Raw genomic sequence first — 20,222 nt, forward strand, 5'->3', positions numbered from 1 at the left:
TGGTGGTAGGTGAAAAGAGCCATTCTATGAGGTTTGACCGGTGAGAGAGAACAATGGGGGTTTCCACACGGAAGTGGAGACTGTCTAGGTACTATTGATTTTATCAGCTTTGTGGTTACCATTTGCTTGTTTAAGGGTTGAAAAGTTCAGGTCTAATGTAGAGTATAAAGGACACATTTGAAGTTGGCTTGCAAACAGTAGAATGGTAAGCATCAGATATTTGCTTTGGATCCGTCACTATTTTTCTACCAGCATGTGGTAAAGCATGTGAATATTATCAGTGCATGAAGCTGACAATGTTCTCGTTTCTGATTGTTATTGCTTTTTTGCGCCCTAAGGGCTAATAAAATCTTATAGCTTCACAGCCAGGCTAACAAATCTACTGTCAGGCATTAATTGCAGTCCCACATTCCTCCTGGGTAGCAATAACACAACGGCGCCTACACATATACACAGAGTTTATCCCCCCCAGTTGAGGATAATAATGACACACAAACACACCCTCCTACATCCCCATTCAGTTGCACTGCCTGAGGAAGCTGCTGTGCAGAGAGCTGCTATAGCAGGTGATCGCCCTTATTTGGTAATGGCCCAGATCATGTGACTACAAAATGGTGGAAGCTGTGAGCTGTTTGTAAGCTGAGCATCTCCATCGAGAGGCTGGGAGCAGGAAATAGACAGAGAACTTGGAAGTACATCCATGATCTGAGACACAGGAGGACAGAGATTCCCGTGCCCCAGCAGTGGTGAGTACATGGTTTTTATTCTGTGAAAATAAAAAGAGGAGAAAGAGGGATATGTTCTTTTCCTTTTTTTTTCTCACAGCCAGCAGACAGGAAGAGAGGGGGAGGGAGGGAGGGGCTGCTGTCATCAGCACTGTGGTCCTGTGCTGTGCTGTGGAAGTGGATTTGAAGCAGCTCAGCATCCTCCATGGAGGCTGCACATAACAGCTGATGCTGCTTTTGTTTTTCTGCAATGGAAGAGTTTGTTAATCTGTGTGTGTGTGTGTGTGTGTGTGTGTGTGTGTGTGTGTATGTAAGTGGGCGTGCATGCACACGTACGCCTTCCTGTGAATCATCGGTATGACATGTCATCTCCACTGTACCAGAATCAACCGTTCAGTGTTTTTTTCTGTTACAGTTGCTAATGCAAACACATTTTCCTTGTTCCAGGCAGACTCTACAGAGGAGGAACAAGGATATTTCTTTTTCATACGTATGAGCAAACGTGACTCACTGTGAATTTGCATCTCAGACCAATCTGTGCTCAGGCGAGCGTGCAAGCATTCGATTTGCAATAGAAGAAGGCAGCGAGGAGGGGAGAGAGCTTGTCATGATGTAACAAGTCCTGTTCCTCCCCCCCCTCCTACCACCTCTCAGCATCCCCCTGCTCCAATTTAAATAGAAGGATTATTCACAGTGGAAGATGACCTTTAACCTCAAAATTGTTCCCATTTCCCTCATCCCTCCCCCTCCTTTCTCCCCTACCACCTTACCACTCTCGTCTTTACTCCCCCCTGCTCTGAGATGAGATGGAAATCTATCCGTTAAGACAAGTAAAATCAATACACCATGTGTTCACACGTGTTGGTGTTTGGGTGCTTCTTTTACTTATGCTTTGTAGTCCACAGTCTGTTGTTGTTTGTGGAGTCACTGACAACATTTTTTGTCTTTTTCTGGTCAGCAACATTATATTCGCAGGTTTGTCTGGTTTTCAGTTCTGGTTCTGTGTAGATGCACAAAAAATTAAAAGATCAAATGGGAGAATTATCAGGTTTTATTGACTATATAAAAAATCATATGGATAGCACCATAGTATTTCTGAATTACAACAGTAGACTGACTACTTTTATTTATTTACTATTTTTCTTGTAGAGAAGTTAAGGAAGTAGTTTTCAGTGGTGGAAGACGTATTTAGATCCTTTACTTAAGTAAAAGTAGCAATAATTCAATGTAAAAATAAATACTCCATTAAAAGTCATGCATTCAAAATGTCACTTAAGTAAAAGTATATATTATTAGTAAAATGTACTGTAATATAATACTACTGGATTATTATTGCTGATGCATTAACATGTAACATTGGTCATAGTGGGACTAATGTTTAACTGTTTTATATACTGTTGGGTAGCTTAATCTGTAACAGTGCATCATATTTTATGAAGTTATTATATGTTTTGTATTTAAAATCTTAATCTGTAACATAACTAGTAACCAAATCTGTCAAATAAATGTAGGGGAATGAAAAGTATAGTATTTCTTTTGAATTTTAGTGAAGAAAAATACATCAACCTCACATCTATACTAACAGCGGGCCTACCTTGCTCTAAAATCAGATTAATGCTCTTGTTTGCAAATCACTAGATGTAGCGTAATCACGGTGGATGGATTTACTATAGTCTGAGTACTCTCCACGTTTGTTGTCGTGTAATACGAATCCATAATGACTAACTGTAATTATCCTCTCATAGGTCCTCCTGTGGATGCACCTGGTGTCAGAGAGTAAAATGAATCCTGAGGGGGGCGAAGGCAGACCAGGTAAGTGTGAGTACGGTCAACCATTGCTCTGATTCAGAGCACATATGTATTTTTAATATTGTGTCTTTTTTTGGCAGTCCCTCCTACCTCTCTACCCCTACAAGGAGGTCCCACCCAAAGAAAAAAGCTATCTGCCCCTCGTATCAGCCTGTCACTGGACCAGAGTGAGGATGATTTGGGGGAAACGCCAGATGATCTTGACATTAACGTCGACGACCTCGACACTCCAGATGAAGGGGATTATCTCGACTACACAGACCATGAAATGGACTGGGAAGGTTGGTCATTCAGAATACAAACAGTCAGTTTGAACCCCTGTAATCCTGAATCATCATGATCCTAAAGAAGGCAAGAGGTGCCTTTTTTATCACAGAGAGATTGTAGTTGATGTTATTTGGTTTGGGTTGTAATCCTCCAAACCACCTAGGCTGACTACAAATTAGTATTTGGTCTTTTTTCATTTCAGACCCCAATGCAGCCAGTAGGAGTGGGACAAGTGAGCCGTACAATCCAATCCCGACATACAGCGCTGAGGAGGAGCGTCAGGACAGCAAGCTATGGAGGACAGTCATCATTGGGGAACAGGAGCATCGCATCAACATGAAGATCATTGAGCCTTACATGAGAGTCATCTCTCATGGAGGTAACTATTAAAGAACCACATCACCATCATAAATATGGATTTTATGTTCATCTTGATCATTATGAATATTTACAAATGCAAATATTTTTCAGATATACCCAGTATTGGCTAAAGAAATGCCATTTTTAATTCTCTCTGTCCAGTAAAGGATAGGTTCACATTTTTTCAAGTCTCTCTTAAAACAACACTCACATCCCCATATATAAAAGAAACTGTTTTTGGTTGCTGTAATAGTTCCTCCTGCTCATGCGCGCTATGAAGAAATCACTTCCTGTTGCGATTCTGATGAAATGAGGTACAAAATCCAAATTGAATTGAAAGTTTAGCCGAGTCATTGTTTTAAGATAGACATGAAAAACATAGGAACCTATCCTTTAATACCTGTCCTACAATACTATAGTATATAGTAGTATTCATGGCAAATTCTGAGCTCTGGGACAGCTGGGATCTGGCCCGTAGGTATTAATCACATGTCAGTGCTGCTGGCACAAAGATACAGACATACAAAAGTAAGTAAGTATTTTTATAACGCCTTTTAAAACCTGAGATACAAGATGCTTTTCAACATACAACACCATTAAATATATGTGCAATTTCAGCATACATATTTCAACATAGAAATAGAGAATATGGAGAAATAAAACTAAATTTAAATGAATAACATACACAGAAAATACAATAAAAACAAGGATTTGAAGGAGTGGTCAACAAAGAGACAATATAAAACCATTGATGTAGACACTAAAAAGGTTACGCAAATGCTAGTGTGTACAGGTGGGTTTGTAATAGCTTTTTAAAACTGAGGCAGCTGATCTGATACTGAGGGAGAGTTTGTTCCACAGCGTTGGAGCTAAAATAGTAAAAGCATGATCCTTGTTTGTTTTAAGCCTTGACTGTCGAACTTAGTAAACAATCAAACTCAAAAATGTCTGAAACTGACAACATCTATTGAGAAGAACTACTATGGAGGTGTTTACAGTTGGAACCCACATTCTTCGGTTTCGGGTTTCACTCGGCCTGAATATCTGATTCCAGAAATAACAACATATTAGTGTTTAAAAGTCATGATCTCTTGTGTACCGTATAACAATCATCTATTGTTTTTGAGCTGACAGCCACTTCTGAGCTATTGAGATTGCACAATGATGCCTCATCTAACCATGGAGGCGGGCCAACCAAAAATGAGGAAATACTGTTCAGGCTGTAGATGAAGCCAACTGATGATGGTTTTACATCATCCGGTAGCTGTCAGGAAGGGAAATCCACAAACAAAGCACAGTGGAAATTTTTTATGTCTCATTTCCACACGTCCTTTGCACATTAGAGCAATAGGATTCAGGTGGAAAATTGTCAAAGGCCACTTCAAAATAATATACCCTGAGTGTTTAATGAAGGGTGGCTGCTGCGATACAAAACAACTCACTACAAGCAGACAGACAGATGATACGTTAAAAGAAAAACCAGAATAGATAAGTGGAAAATTGATTCAGATGCTTCCGTTTAAGGAATGAAGGGGTCACTGAATGGTTTGAGTATGTAGATGATATAAATGATTTGCTGTAACCTTTGCGGTGACCTGATTTCAACCCCATCGAACACGTTAGACAGAGCTCTCTCCGCTGCCATCATCAAACCACCGAAATGAGGTAACATATTTTGAAAGAATGGTTGTCATTCCTCCAGTAGAGTTCCAGAGATTTGGGGCAAAGATTAGGCAGCGGTGACGCTAATCTGGAGTCTCGTGGTAACTCAACCCATTACAAAACAGTTTATGATGGTTTATCTTTTCATTTGTCACTCATCTGTAGCTTTGGTTTCACAGGTAGAGGCCCGCATTCTTCTCTTCTTCTCTCTGTGGAGCCTTATAACCAGCGTTACAGGTGGAAATCGCACCGCTAACCATAGCAGTTTGGGCATTTTCTTCCCTCAGTCGTCCCGTGGAAACACATAGTCTGTCACTGAAAAGTCAATACAATCACAAGCTCTGTCATTTAGATAAAAGACCCTCTGTCTGAGTGACACCAAATCTAGAGATGAATGGGTTGGTGAATAAAGGGGAAATTACATTAATCTGAAAAGTAGTGAGAAGAAACAGGACAGAGAGACAGTCTGACAAAAGAGACAGATTGACAGATAAATAGAATAAAAAAGAGGAAAATAAGAGAGCAATCAAATTATGAAAACTACGCTAATTAAGGCCAAGATCTCACCAACAATGGAACAAGGTCAAGTTGAATTATTACTTTTATTTTTATGTGTTTTTTTTATCAAGGCTACTATGCCAACGGAGTGAATGCCATCATAGTGTTTGCTGCCTGTTTCCTGCCAGACAGTGACAGAGAGGACTACCATGAAATAATGGAGAATCTCTTCCTGTGAGTATTCTGCATCGGCTAACAAAAACTGCACACACAACAAATCAATTTACTTTTTCAGTACGCATTAGGCTATCACTAATATTCAATAATCAATTCTGTTTCAATTTCTTTATAAACGTAATGTTACAGTTATTGCTCTTGCAGTGTTCACTGGCTTTTTAGGCAAACTAGAGGCCAGTTGGTTGGTCCAGACTGAAATATCTTAAAAAATATTGAACAGATTGCAATGAAGTTTTACAGTCTTACAGACATTCATGGTGCGCAGAGGATGATTTGAGAATCTGCACCACAATTGGATGGATTGTTATGAAATTTCTGATAAACATTTATATTCCCCTCAGGATGAATTATAATCTCTGATGATAACTAAATGTTTCATCTACATCCAAATACCTGCAAAACTGACACTCCCATCAGCTATTTTGTGTTTAGTGCTAATTAGCAAATATTAGCACACTAACACGTTAAACTAAGATGGTGAACTTGGTAAACATACCTGCTAAACATCAGCATGTTAACTAAAAGCATGGATGTGATAAGTACATCTACACAGAGCCACTGGTAGATTTAGGTTCAACTATGGGCCAGTTTGTTTCAGCACTGTTTTTATGGGAGGGGTGACGTTGTATAGGTACAGTGAAAACACAGGCCAATATGTTTTTTAGATGTTTTTTGTCTGTAGATTACTTTTAATTAATAGTATGTGTATTTATGTATGTATGTATGTAAGTTTTAGGGTTCTATCTGAGGCAGATGTCATTATTCCATTTACTTTATAAACATGAACATTCCTGAGAAATATAACTAATAGCTCATCCACACACAGTTAACAATGGTCTGCTTCATTTAATGCAAACTTTATAATATGTACTTGTGTTTATTCGTTGTGTAAGTTTATTACATGCTATGAGGTATTCATTGGTATTAATATGAGCCTTGTGGGCCAAATTTTGCCCACAAACTACTATTTGCCTACCACTGCTGTAAACTCAACCTGCAGTTGACACATCTCAGCGTGGAGCTGGGTAATATATCTATATAATATCGATATCGCGATATTGTCTTAGATTTTGGATATCATAATATCATGATATGGCATAAGTGTTGTCTTTTCCTGGTTTTAAAGGCTGCATTACAGTAAAATAATGTAATTTATCTGAACTTACCAGACTGCTCTAGCTGTTCTATTATTTTCCTTTAACCAATTAGTCATAATATCCACATTACTGATGATTGTTTATCAAAAATCTCATTGTGTAAATATTCTGCGAAAGCACTTATAGTCATCCCTAAAATATTGTCGCAATATCGATATTGAGGTATTTAGTCTGATAACCTGATGCAAAACAAATTAAGAGGTTATTTAAAAGATTCCTTTTATTCTAAAAATACATTTAGCGAGTCAAAGACGCTGCTGAATTCCTTAATTAGCCACGGCCTTCTGCGCAAAGAAAACTCTTGATATAGCGATCGTCTAGCCTGTTTCCTAAGACTCCCCATGTCTCAACTGTAGTGCTGGCACAGTTGCATTTCATGGTTGGACAGTGTGGTTGGGATCCCACAGGCTGTTCTGTGAAAGATATTGAGAAAGCTGGCATATCCAAGAGTTTTGGATAGAAATGAAAGGAGGTAAACCATAGTGTCTGCAGCTTCTGATGCCAGATGGCTTGAGGTCTGAATCTTTGCGAGGAGGAGTAAAGCTGGGCGGTGGACGGTATGCAGTTTGATGTCAGTGGGAGATGATCACAATAGTCACGAAACCGAGTGGATCAGCGGTGTTGATTTGTAAGCTTGAGAATGACATTGGATCAGGAGGAGAGTCAGACTGAGCCAAAAGTCACTGAAGTTAAAGGAGTTATTGAGGAAACTGGAAGGACTAACTGCGGAAACAGAGACACAGATATTGTCAACTTTATTTTCAAAGAAGTTGAGAAAAGAAGTTCCCTGCTGACTGAGAAGACGGAGAGAAGGTGGGGTGTTGAGGAGAGAAATGAGATGCAGAGAACTGTTTCTTTGAGTTAGAATCAGAGAATTGGATTTTTAGAGAGGTAGAAGTTTGATTGAGCTGCTGAGACAGATGGAGAGATGGAGAAAAAGAGAAATTCAAAGCTTAAACGGATCATCCAAGAAGCAACATTTGTACGAATTTCTCATAGCAAACTTCAGAGAGGAGAAACATTTCAAAACTTCTGCTGGTGTTTTTAAATTCAGGGTATGACTTGCAGTATGTATGTTTGTTGTACCTGCATTTTGACATTTGTAATGTTATAGTCTTTATTTTAGTGACAGTGCTTTTTCTCTCTTGGTATTATGAATTTTGCCAATTAGTGAGATTTTTTTTGCAAGAGGCATAAGTTGTTCTAGTTCTAGTGATGTAGAATGAACTTTTAGTTTTGATGTCATATGAATTTTTGGCTTAGTTTTTAATGAGAAATTCAGCGCTGGGCCCCAGTGCAAGATGGTCAAAGCAGGCCTGCCCATCACAATCAGACGTAACATAACCTAATGTCAGTAGCGAATGAAAGAAGTGAAAACATATAATTTGGGGGCAAAATACAATCACACTCTGTCAATCAGTCACTCACTTAGGTTACTCCAGAAAAAAATCTTCCCAGGTTTTCACTTTGTTTATGTGTGTGTGTGTGTGCACCAGGTATTCCTAATGAGGACATAAATCTGTTTACATCCTCACATTGTGGAGACTTTTGGGGACAAAAAGCAAGTCCCCATAATGTAAATCATTACATTTTTGAGTGAAGACTTGGTTTAAGGTAAAGGTTAGGGTAAGTCTCAAGGAAATGAACTTAAGTCATTTTAATGTCTTCTTGAGTGATGGAAACACGACTGTGTGTGTATGTGTGTGTGTGTGTGTGTGTGTGTTTCTTCAGATATGTAATCAGCACGCTGGAGCTGATGGTAGCAGAGGACTACATGATCGTGTACCTGAATGGAGCCACTCCCCACAGAAGAATGCCAGGCCTTGGTTGGCTGAAGAAGTGCTATCAGATGATTGACAGAAGGTATGTCCTGTTCAGTTACACCTGTTATGTGACTGCATTATGATTTCGTGAGAGATATATCACGGTAAATTTGTAGCTCTCCTGAATGAAAGTGAACTCCGACCAGGACACAAACACACCTAACGTATGACGTCTTGTCTTCAGGCTCAGGAAGAATTTGAAATCCTTCATTATTCTTCATCCATCATGGTTCATCAGGACGGTTCTAGCCATCACCAAGCCCTTCATCAGGTAAAAATCATATCCCACTTTTTAATGTGCTTGTTCACCAACTATAACTGGGTTAAAATGCTGCAGTTTCACTTTTTCTACAAGTTTTTAAAAACAAAAAAAAGCACACCCAGATTGTGTTTGTGTTCCTTTAAAGTGGGTTACTTTCACTTTGCTTTTCTTGTGTGTGTGTGCCTGTGTTTACACCTGTGCCTGTTGAACTTGTTGCTTTTGTCACAGCGCCAAGTTCAGCAGCAAGATAAAGTATGTGAGCAGTCTGGATGAGCTGCAAGAACTCATCCCCATGGATTGCATCCAGATCCCAGAGTGCATTGTTAGGTGAGTCCCTCTAACCCTGCACCCCCCAACACTACCCTGCTTCCACCTCCTCCAAGTCTGAGTTGCCTTTTAAATGACTTTATATTCATCTTGTCATTTTGAACTCTCACCCCTAGACTTGACAAGGAACTGAAGGAAGCCGCAGAGAACTCAAAGTAAGCATAGACTCTCCTGCTTCTCATTACTTCCCTCTGTGGAGGCAGTGGCCCCTGCCTCAGTTTTATCCTTGGCTGGAGCGCTCATTTATCAGATGGCTCGCTTTTAGATCACAGGGACTCTTCTGCTGGATGAGGACCAATTGGATTTGGCTATGCTTGCAATTACAGGGAGGAGACAGAAAAAAGTTGCTAAAGATGCTAAATGCATTGCTTTCATCTCATTTATCATTACAGTAATATAAATGAGCCAGTCCTCATTGCAGAGTGATCTATTATACTGATAATAAATGTAGGAACTATGCTGCAGAATTCACACACTAAGCTCTGGCTGATTAATTGTGCACTGAATCATAAGTTGCATGTCTTCAAATTCTCAACATACCAGTGCATTTCAACACCTCCGAACAATAAATGCTGCTCTGACAACCACTCTATTTTTTTTCCTTTTTCATTCAAGAGTGAATAGTTTTCTGTACGGACCGGAGCCAACAGCAGCAGGCAGAACAGAGTAAGTCCTCTAAGACGTCTAAGTTCACACATGGAAGAGAAATGGCCTTGTGTCAGCAGTCTGTCAGCCATACATAAACACACCCGCTTTTAATGTCTCTGTTTTGTTCTTTCGTCTTCCCAGCAGACCAGACAAAGCCGGTGCCAGCAGCTCTTAAACCCAAACATCCTAAATGGATGGGTCACCTCAATGTTCAGAATTCACTGTTGTAGTGTATGGGTGAAGCTGGGAAGCGGAGGAAAAAGGCTTGTAAAGCAAATGTATGTGTGTTTTTGTGTGTGTATGTGTGTCAGTGTTTGTCAAGTAGACACTGGAGTTTAATATGAAAACACAACTTACAATAGTACACGTGAACATTCAGAGTTAGATCTCATTCTTTACTGCTGCTGTAGCATCTACTGTACCTTTACACCTGCAATCCACTCTACTATATAGTCAAGTGTGATGCTTGACAGCACCTACAGAGTAGCATCATTGTTCACGGGTAGGGTAGGAAATGCAATTACACACCAGACAGTGCACTGCGCAAATCCATTTGTAGAGTCTATAGTGTCGTAGTTGTGTGCATGAGAAGCAGTGAAGCAATAATATCACCCTTTACCGGTTACACAGTCTCAGTATTTCAGATAAGGAGGCGACATGTGTGTCAGCAGTCTACGATGAAAGAACCAGGTGTGCCCAAAAAAAACCTTGTTCCATAGGTGATGACCAACTATTGCAGTTCAACAATCCAATCCTTTGTCTTAATATTTGTTCCAAAACTGGGGAATAAGCTTATAAAATAGATATTTTAGCTTTATAAGGTCAATATGAAACCAAGGAGGAATAAGTTAAATATGAAATTAAGTTATCCGTGCATTGTGAGAGCATGTCCTTTTAGCCATGTTCTGCAAATATGTGTGTGTGTGACTGTGTGTGTGTGTGTGTGTGTGTGTGTGTGTGTGTGTGTGTGTTTTGTTAATTTCTGTCAGATACATAAACCAGGAATTATCTCTTCAGCTTCTCCTAAATCATCAGGAAGTAACCTCAGACAAAAACAAAGATGGGATCTCTGTAAAGCACAATTATCTTCTCTGTGTGTGTATGTATGTGTGTGTGTGTGTCTGTGTGTGTGTGTGTGTGTGTGTGTGTGTGTGTCTCCACACGCATGTATGTGTGCATCAGTGCATGTATCCTCATAGATAAGTGATGGTCCTCTCACCCATGACTCTTCTACTATGGTGTATTGAGGATGCGCAAAGAAATTATGGATCACTGTCTAGTAATTCAATAAAAAGCGACTGAAGTCTCAAAGTTGTTTTCAGTCATTGTGTCTGATTTATTATTTGGTTTCAAACAGGAGTTTAATTACTTTGCTGCTAAATTACAAATCAGCAGGCTTCGGCCTTGTGAAGTCATGAATTACTCTTTTCTAATGCAATATTTTTTCAAGACTTTATTTGAACAGAATAACAACACATTTTCAAATTCAAATTCAGAGCAAACACATTGGAATATAGAAAAGCAAAAGAAGAAATACAAAGATTAATCACATTTTAAACACCACAACAATTAAAAATATGAATAATATGATTAATGAAACTGTCAAAACTAGTAAATACCCATGATAAATTATATGATATATATGAGAAGTCCTAATACTCCAAACAAAGCCTAGAAAATCAAGAATAATTATGTAAAAAGTCCTTAAGAATATTGAACAACGTGGATTTTTCCGCAGCACATTTCGTTTTGTGAATGGATAGCTGTTGTAAAATTCAGCTCATTATAAATAGCTTCTCATGTCTCATTTGGTTCAACTCATATTCAGTGAAGGATAAATGGGTCTGTCCCTCAGGGCAGGAGGAGATAAACAGCACAGAGGGAGGAATGAGAGAGAGAGAGAGAAGGATCCAGAAGAGAAAGGAAGAGAGGAATTCTTCTGCTTCACCGGAAAGTATAGCTCTCATCGTCATACTCCAACTCGTCCTCGTTGTCCTCCCCCAGCTGTCCGTACCGGAACTTCCTGTACACAGTGCCGTCCTGGCCCATGTAAACAATATCCTCATCTTCATCATCATCGTCATCATCATCCTTACTCCCTGAGCGGCGTTCACTGATGTCAACTAGCTGAGCCTCCTGGAAGCGACCGCCGGAGGAGCTGGCGCGGCCGCTGTAAGATGCAGAGGAAGCAGAGCTGTAGCCGCCATATCCCCCGCCGGAGCCCAGCTTCTCGTAGCCACGGGGGGTGATGTCTGGGGGCGCTCTCTTGGAGCGGGAGTGTTTGATGAGGAAGATGACTGCCACCAGACCCAGCACCAGCAGAATGCAGGCGATGATGAAGACTGCCAGGTTTCCTCTGGCCTCCTCTTCCTCCTCGTTCCTGAATGCCAAGTTGGTGCTGAGGACGCACTCTCCTAGCAATGCCACAAAGACATGAAAGCACAGATGTACTAGCTACTGTATGGTCTATTGACACATGTTTTTCTCATTCCTCCTGTTCATACTGGCCATTAAGAGATCCCTTCATAATGCACATTCAGTGATGGGGGACAAAATCCACAACCCTCCTTGTGCAAAAATTTATTTAAAAGTTTATTTGAAGCTAATATGAAGCTTCAGTTGTCCAAATGTCTCAAATCAAGTCAGTATCTTTCAATGTTACAGTCTTCTTTAGTGCCAAATTCTGTATTTTTGCACTGCAGCTGAACAGGGAAACACTGTCCGAGGAAACACAAAGAGGGAATTTCAAAGCCTAGATGAAATGTAAAATGTCTTTTTAATCCTTGTAGATCATATCCCTGCTTATATTGTGCACCTATGTAACAATATATACCAAAAAATACAAAAAAAATCAATTTCTTTGTATTCCTATATCAAAATCCAATCATATTTTCTTCCTGTAAGAGAAAATATGACGTGCTTACGTAGGTTTAAAACGACCAATTTCAACCGATAATATCATGACTTCCACCCATCAATCAATCTTCAACTTTTAGCAGCACAGAGCTAAGGTTCATTACGACACTTTTAAACAATCAAATCAAATTCCTGGCACCATTTTATCCCATCTGTCTATCCTGTTTCACTCAAATACGTCACTATACAGAGGTTAGATACTCTCAAACTACCATTTCATCTGGACTAAAAAGACTGTAACTGTGAAAGATATCCACTTCATTTGACTAAACCTATATTTCTAGATTTACATATCTTTATTTGACTGCTGAAGCTTCAAATTATCTTTAGATAAACTTTTAAATATTTTTTTAGAGGGACTAAAAGTCAGAGTATCTTGGCCTTAGTAGCTTCAATTTGACCATTATTTTTTAAAAATACCCTTTTAAGAAACAATTTTGGTAACTGATAAAAGGCATTTTTCAAAGAGAAATGCCAAAAATTCACTGGTCCTACGTTCTCAAATGTGAAAAATAGTTACTTTTCTGTTTTCTATCACTGTGAATTGAATATTTTGGGGCTTTTGTGACTGATGGTCAGAGCGAATGTCACTTTGGGCTCTGGGAAATTATGATGGGCATTTTTCACAGTTTTTGGATATTTTATGAACTAAGCAACCAATCGGTTTATTGTAAATATAATCAACCGATTAATTCAACACAGACAAGTTTCATCTACAGATTATTCCTCTGTTCAGACAGAAAAGATGATAAAAGTAAACTGATTGTCAGTGTTTTTATGATTTTTTTTTCTGAGTTTTCCTCCATTTTCATTGATACACAAAAGGCAAGACAGACCTACGGCCTACCTCGGGTCTCAGTGCAGTTACAACAGTCCTGCTGCTGTGATGAGGCCTCCTCCTCCTCTTCCTCCTCCTCCTCCTCCTCCTCCTCATGACGGCAACAAAGCAGACAGCGCCCTCCAGCTTCTAAGATGGCCTGAGCAGGACACGTGGTGCAGTTGGCTGGACCGGGACCCTGACACTCCAGACAGGAGCTGTCACAGTCTTCACATGTATGGCCTGAACCCTGATCAGTAGCAGGAGAGAATGACTGAGACTGAAAAGACCACACACCCACACATCACACTCACTGTGTCTTTATTTCCAAAGTTGTGCAAAACTTACTTTCCTTAAAGGACTAAATATTAGCGATGCATTGCCTCTCAGTTTAATCAATTAATATGCATCCACCTGTCAGACAGTTTCACTCAGTTGCCTCATGGCATGAGCCAGGAGATTTATTTTGAAATCATGACACAGTAATAATTTTCACTCTGCTGTTCGTGATTTCTCCCGGTGCAGTAATAAGTCAGTCTGAATTACATTATATGATACCTGGGGCCAAAACATTAGTAGTAATTACTTTTGGTGAGACAAGGACACGGTAAAGACTTTTTTTTTTCATAAATAGTTAATATTTGTAGAAATTAAAACCTAGAAAAAAGTGTTACAGATGTTGTTACCTTTATTAGAGGATACCGGCCTACGTCGCACATAGATTCACATATGCCATTTGAGAGCAGGTATCCAGGCTGGCATGAGTCACAGGATTGGGAATCTTTTCCTGCAGATACGTGACGAATTAACATTGGATTAGATAAAAAATTGATTGTTTCAATGAATGTCCCTTCATCCTGTGTAGGATGTACAGTGCGCATGAACCTATAGTCTGAGCACTCAACCACTTTCACATCTGCAGTCCGTGGAGAAAACAGCAGCATCAATATCTAATCACTTACATCCGATCTGTGTGTGTGTGTGTGTATCTGCATGACATTAAATTACTGCTGAGTGGACGCTCATACCTGAGCATGTTTTGCAGCTGGCATGGCAGTGCTCGCAGGTCCTGTGCACAGCGTCGTGGTAGTATCCCTTAGGGCACGAGGGGAGGCAACGGCCTTCTTTCCGCAAGTAGATGAGACCCAGAACGCAGCTCAAGCAGCTGTCCTCCCCGCCCCCGATGCACTCACCGCAACTCGGGTCACACTTCTCGCACATCCTCGAGGCCGTGTTTCCATAGTGACTACCAGATAGGTGGTGAAAAAGTTATGATAGATTAGTTTCAATTAAATCAGATGAGATCAGAGCTTTGTTTGTTCTCAAAGGAAATTCCTCTCCACCGCCACTCAGTCACATACAGCTATACACAACCGTAACTACTCAGACGTGCACATGACAGAGTCGTCATGACAAAACACTTCAAACCATTGCTGAGAGTGAGGCAGGTTCTGCATCTTAAACTCAAAGTGATATTTTCTTTTTTCAGCTACATGCTGCATTGATTTCACATATGTAGGGTCGTACATCTTAGGAATAAATAGCCTTTGTATCCCTTATGTGCTTTCTCTGGAGTATTTAACTGCACATCAATTTAACGGCACATTAATTTAACTCTCTCAATCACCTTCCCCTAAATAAAATCAAGTCTAATTAGCATTTTTACAGGGCTATTTAAATCTCAGCTCTAATTAGCATGTACCTCCAAATTACACTTCTGTCCAACTAACTACAGAAAAGCGATGGATTAGTGTCCGCCATGCCATTATGCGACTAGGTTGATCTTTTATTAATGACAACACTGTGACCGCACTTAATATGATGGATGACCGGCACAGCTGGATGGTGAGCACGTTAAACTACCTGTGCTGGCAGGTCTCCACACACTCTTTTCCCTCTCGAAACAGGTGGGCTTTGCAGACGAGACACTCGTGGCTGTGCTTTCCGACACAGGATTGACAGGACGGATGGCAAGACTCACATTTCTGCCCCGACTCATCCTCATAGTAGCCCGTTGGGCATTTGTCCACACAAGTGCCATCTGTACCAACAAACACACACGATCACACAGCTACACAAACAGTCACAGATGTTGCAAGAGCTTCCAGGACATGCAGACTTCAGAGAATTCACAAGCCCCCTTACAAAGACCGAACTCCACTCACTGAGCAGGAGATGTCTCTGGTTACAGCTCAGGCAGTGGGTTTTGCCGGGACCTGAACACCTGTGGCAGTATTTGTGACAAGGATGGCATTCCCCGTCCTGGTCTGCATACTGATGAGGTGAGCACTTGTTGGATGATGGCACACAGTGGCTGTGGCCCTCCAGCCTCTGACCGTCTCTGCAGCTGCTGCAGGAACCAGGGTGGGGCCCGAAGCAGGTATGACAAGATGCATCACAGTCTGGGAAAACAAGTAAAAATATAAATGAATCAAATGACACTGTTACACTCAGAGTGTAGCACATAGAGTAGAATCAACTTATTTTTCTGCAGATATGATATGCATTTGATATTTACTATAGTAATAGTTTATCTGATAATTATACCATATTTGCTGTAGTAATACAACCCACCTGGTTTCAAAGTGTGCCTCATGAAACATGTTCTATTGTCTGTGTTCATTTGAGATGGAAATAAATATTAGAAATTACCCATTGTCCATTGTGCTGTGCAGCAAAGCACTTCCTCTTAAATGTCTTACTGCTGGCAGCTACTGTATGAAGCAACAAAAGTGGGCATCGCCTACAACATTTTCCTGGGAAAAACACAACATCCTCTGTGTTTTTGAATAACAATAACCAGAGCGGTGTGTCTTTCTCTAGGGAACTGTCTTTGTCATCGCTTTTCTGTTTTCAAGGTTTGACAGCTGCCTGTTAACCATCTGAAAAGCGTTGCTATTTTAGTTTGAGCTAAAGTTAGGAAACACACTCAGACATAGTAGAGAATATAATTGAGAAAATGCATGAAGGACACTCTACAGGACAAAAACATTGCACCAGTGAGGAGAAAACAAAGTTTCAGAAGAAATGGTGCATCTCTGACTTTGTTATACCACATAGGACAGGAGCTCTGAATGTTTAATAAAAAATAAGTCAAGTAATAAGAGAATGAATTGGTTTCATCTTAACTTTGATTAGAGGCAAAGTGTGAGAAGGCAGATAAAGTAGCACTGCATGTTTTATGCTGTGTGATGAATTTTGTACCTTCACATTCTCCTGTTATTGCGTCCCTATAGGTATGGGAAGGGCAGGCTGCCAGACATGCCCCATTGTGCAGAGTGGCCTCGGGGTCCACACAAGCATCACAGTCATTATTGTTCGGGCCGTCACACAGTTCGCAGTCAGGGTGGCAACGCAAACACTCCCTTTCCTCTTTGTCCTCAAAGAACCTCTCGGGACAGTCTAGCACACACAGGCCTTCATGGAGAAAGTGATACTCCTCACAGCCTGCACAAAGAACAGCTTTTAGCACTGAATGGAAAAACAATTGAGTACAACCGAGTGAAACTATACTAAGTATGCTCAAGTCATGGAAAGGAATGCAGAGGAAGAAAAGCCCTCTCTCTGTTGGTTACAGATTTCACAAGAAGTTGACAAGACGTGAATGAAAATTGAGAAAGATGAGTTAAAAACTTTGCGTTATCACATTCACACTAACTTCTCCTGTGTCCAAATACTGCAGTAAAATAGTGTGTTCACAGTAGTTGGAATAATTATCACTAAACACAAAGTGCAGCTAAGGCTGATGGGAATGTCATTAGCTATTCTAGGTATTTGGTCGTAATCTGAAGTATTGGACAAATGGAAATTACTGGTGGTGCTACAGGAAAAGTTTAGGGTTCACCAATTTTATTACAGTTCATTCTTTGAGGGACATTAATGTCTGTACCAAATTCCATGGCAATCCATCCAACTGTTATTAAATTATTTCATTAAAATAAAAAATGTCAACCTCAAGGTGGCACTAGATGGTAAGTCAGAGGAGTCACTAGTCATTAAGATTCATCCTCTGGGTACCATGAATATATGTGCCAAATTTCATGGTCATCCACCCAATAACAGATAATAATAAAGGTCTTACAATATTAAAGTGGTGAACCAACCAACCGAAACAAGACTGCCATCCCTAGAGCCATGCCACTGGTGTAGCTAAATAACAAACACCAAACTTGGAGAAGACAATAGAGCTGTAAAAGCACATTGCAGAATAGACTGAATGAACTTTAACAGCAGCATTTGTTTGCATTACGTTTGTGTACCTGTGCAATGCCCGAGTGGGTTGCATTCCTGACAGGCTGTGGGGCAGTGTTGGCACTCCATGTCCCGGACAGTGTGCGCTGGAGGACACTCCTCCACACACTGGTGCTTGTGTAGGAGGAGAGGTTCCTCACAGCTGAGGCAGTGGGTGGCGTTCCTCCCACAGGATGCGCAGCCTACCGCACAGCTACGACACACCTGGCCTGCAGGATAACCCCTGTGGAAAGCCAAACAGAGATAAGTAGACACTGGACTTATTATGCATGTATACTTTTTGCATTTTCATCCTTGTCTTAACGTCTAGATTCTGTTGTAATCACAGCAGGTGAATCAGGACGCGTAATGGACATAAACTAGACGAATCACTAAACATATGCATTCATTTCAAATTCTTACTTAAGGCCATGGCAAGTGTAATAATAACAACATATAACCAATTGGTGATGTATTAAGTCTCTTAATTAATTGAATATGTGTCAACATATGCTGCATATATTTTTATTTTTTTGGTATGGGGAAAAAAAATCTAAACAGGCTGTGATGAATGTGTTTGCTGCTGCTGGCGTAAACAACAAGACTGACATTTTGCTCTGCTCTGCGCTCTGCTGCAGCCTACAGAGAACAAATAATAATTTACCCGGACAATTATGTCGCATTTAAGTATTGCTCGAAATGCTGCTTGGTAGTTGGTATTAAAAATAAAATAAAAATAAAGCCCTCATGGTCAAACAGTAAAAATGGTCATCTCGGTGCTAATGGAGCTTCAAGGACCTCTTATGCAGGGACATGATGTTCTTGCAGTTTGAAGGATGAGACAATTTAATTGCACATCAAGTAAGAAATGTGAAAATTATGGCCATTAATAAATCAACAATAACAACTAAGTTCTGCACAGTATATAAAAACCTAAAATAATACATTTTTGAGTGTACTCATGTCATACTATGTAAAAAGCACATAAATACAAACAAACAAAGATAAGAGGATTGGCCCCTGACCTGACACACTGTTGGACACACTGTCCATCCTGCAGGAATAACTGAGCTTTACGTGTGCTCTGACAGCGGGCGCAGTGCTGGCCGTCCACACACTGCAAACAGCCCGCAGGGCAGACCTCACACACACCGCTCAGCCGACTGGCAAAGAAACCCCCTGGACACTTTGACACACACATTTGCTGTGTGGTCAGAAACCGCCCTGGAGGAGAAAGAAAAGAGTAAACAGCATCACTGCAAAAGAGCTGGGTACACTGTGGTGTGACCATGAAAATATGAAACTGCTGCTGCAGGCCAGGCTGAAAGCAGACAAACACCTAATTTAATAATAATAAACCTTTTATCTAATCAGGTAAGTCACATTGAGATCAAGATCTCATTTTCAAGAGTGACCTGAGTACACAAGTGTATCTATAAAACATAAAACAAACCATTTAAAATGTACAATATCAATCACAATAATTAACAATAATACTATAATAATAACAACAATAAGAATTAAAAACAATAAAAATAATAAAAGTAATATAATACAATTATAAGTCGAGTAAAAACAAGTTAAAAACAGTCACAGTTAAAATAAATCAGGGTTTTCTGGATTGCTAAAACGTGAGCCGACCTTCAGACTTTAGAAATTGTTCAAGTTAGTCAAAGAAGTCAAAAATAAGTCATATGCTCTGAGATTAACTAACTGAGGGGTATGGTTTACTGTATGTACAGAATTATCATCGTTATCATCATTAATAAATATATTTACAGGACTGACTGATCCCAAACACTTGTTTTCAAAAAGGTGGCCGGCTGCAACAAAATGTTTGTGAAAAGCAGAACACATTTCTTTTTCCTCTGTCAGTATGAAATTTCTGGAACTGACATTGACATTGACATTGAGTGGGCTGAGAAGAAACATTGTTGTTTTTAGTGGAGTTTACTACTTTCCAGAATTAAGATGGAGCTGGAGACGGAAGTTAAGTAATAATAATAGATTTAGCTTTTCTCATTGAGGAGGTGCATTTATTTCATAGCTGTCTGAAGGCAAGCCGATGGGAGGAGTCACCATAATGTCTAGCTGGGTCCAGGCTTTGTTTCTTAACTGGAACAGGTGAGAATCTCCAATACATACATACATACTATTGGGCAATGATCACTCATATCTAATGGAAGTTCAACACTGGAAGAATACTTACGGGGATGATTTGTTAATATGATATCAAATTAATAGACTGACTGAGATTCAGACAAACCTTTTGCACATTTTGTACAATGGTTCTTCTCCTCTCCAGAGCAGGACTCACAGGATGGGTGGCAGTCCTCGCACTCTCCATCATCTTCAGGGGAAACAACAAAGCAAACATGATGGAGCCACAGTGGTGAAGGCGGCACAAGACATGACAGAGGAAAACCCGACACTGATCCAGGAACATCATAGCAAATATCACTGTCCTGGCTAACAGATGGAATC

General features: G+C 40.1%; 2 protein-coding genes across 3 annotated transcripts in view; one reads left to right on the forward strand and one right to left on the reverse strand.

The window, feature by feature from the left end:
- Window positions 1–573: 573 nt before the first annotated feature.
- Window positions 574–11,068, forward strand: prune2 (prune homolog 2 with BCH domain). Of its 2 annotated transcripts, none has more exons than XM_042395659.1 (11): window positions 574–746; window positions 2,471–2,537; window positions 2,615–2,815; window positions 3,004–3,180; window positions 5,453–5,555; window positions 8,447–8,578; window positions 8,723–8,809; window positions 9,029–9,127; window positions 9,244–9,282; window positions 9,743–9,793; window positions 9,917–11,068. In XM_042395659.1, the coding sequence occupies exons 2-11, from the start codon at window positions 2,483–2,485 to the stop codon at window positions 9,948–9,950; spliced, it is 978 nt and encodes a 325-aa protein (XP_042251593.1). In that variant the 5' UTR covers window positions 574–746; window positions 2,471–2,482; the 3' UTR covers window positions 9,951–11,068. The 2 variants fall into 2 exon arrangements, with proteins under 2 accessions (XP_042251593.1, XP_042251594.1); XM_042395660.1 differs by having other exon boundaries at window positions 9,920–11,068.
- Window positions 11,069–11,336: 268 nt separating this feature from the next.
- The window catches only part of pcsk5a (proprotein convertase subtilisin/kexin type 5a), a 32,534-nt gene continuing 23,648 nt past the window's right edge, over window positions 11,337–20,222 (reverse strand). The window contains exons 28-37 of the mRNA XM_042395658.1: window positions 20,005–20,088; window positions 18,764–18,962; window positions 17,768–17,982; window positions 16,713–16,955; window positions 15,674–15,910; window positions 15,372–15,549; window positions 14,537–14,754; window positions 14,195–14,295; window positions 13,539–13,758; window positions 11,337–12,189 (exon numbers count right to left, since the gene is read on the reverse strand). Coding sequence (XP_042251592.1) covers window positions 11,720–12,189; window positions 13,539–13,758; window positions 14,195–14,295; window positions 14,537–14,754; window positions 15,372–15,549; window positions 15,674–15,910; window positions 16,713–16,955; window positions 17,768–17,982; window positions 18,764–18,962; window positions 20,005–20,088 — 2,165 coding nt within the window. The 3' untranslated portion in view covers window positions 11,337–11,719. The remainder of the gene's footprint in view (window positions 12,190–13,538; window positions 13,759–14,194; window positions 14,296–14,536; window positions 14,755–15,371; window positions 15,550–15,673; window positions 15,911–16,712; window positions 16,956–17,767; window positions 17,983–18,763; window positions 18,963–20,004; window positions 20,089–20,222) is intronic.

Source organism: Thunnus maccoyii, chromosome 19 (assembly GCF_910596095.1).
Source record: "Thunnus maccoyii chromosome 19, fThuMac1.1, whole genome shotgun sequence".
Lineage (NCBI taxonomy): Eukaryota > Metazoa > Chordata > Actinopteri > Scombriformes > Scombridae > Thunnus > Thunnus maccoyii.

What these genes read in the sequence shown, in the direction of transcription:
- prune2 (XM_042395659.1), top strand. Translation starts at nt 2,483, where the DNA reads ATGCACCTGGTGTCAGAGAGTAAAATGAATCCTGAGGGGGGCGAAGGC. An exon ending in GAGAGTCATCTCTCATGGAG is followed by an intron (nt 3,181 to 5,452) that starts GTAACTATTAAA and finishes TTTTTTATCAAG; the next exon opens with GCTACTATGCCAACGGAGTG. An exon ending in ACAGCAGCAGGCAGAACAGA is followed by an intron (nt 9,794 to 9,916) that starts GTAAGTCCTCTA and finishes TCGTCTTCCCAG; the next exon opens with CAGACCAGACAAAGCCGGTG.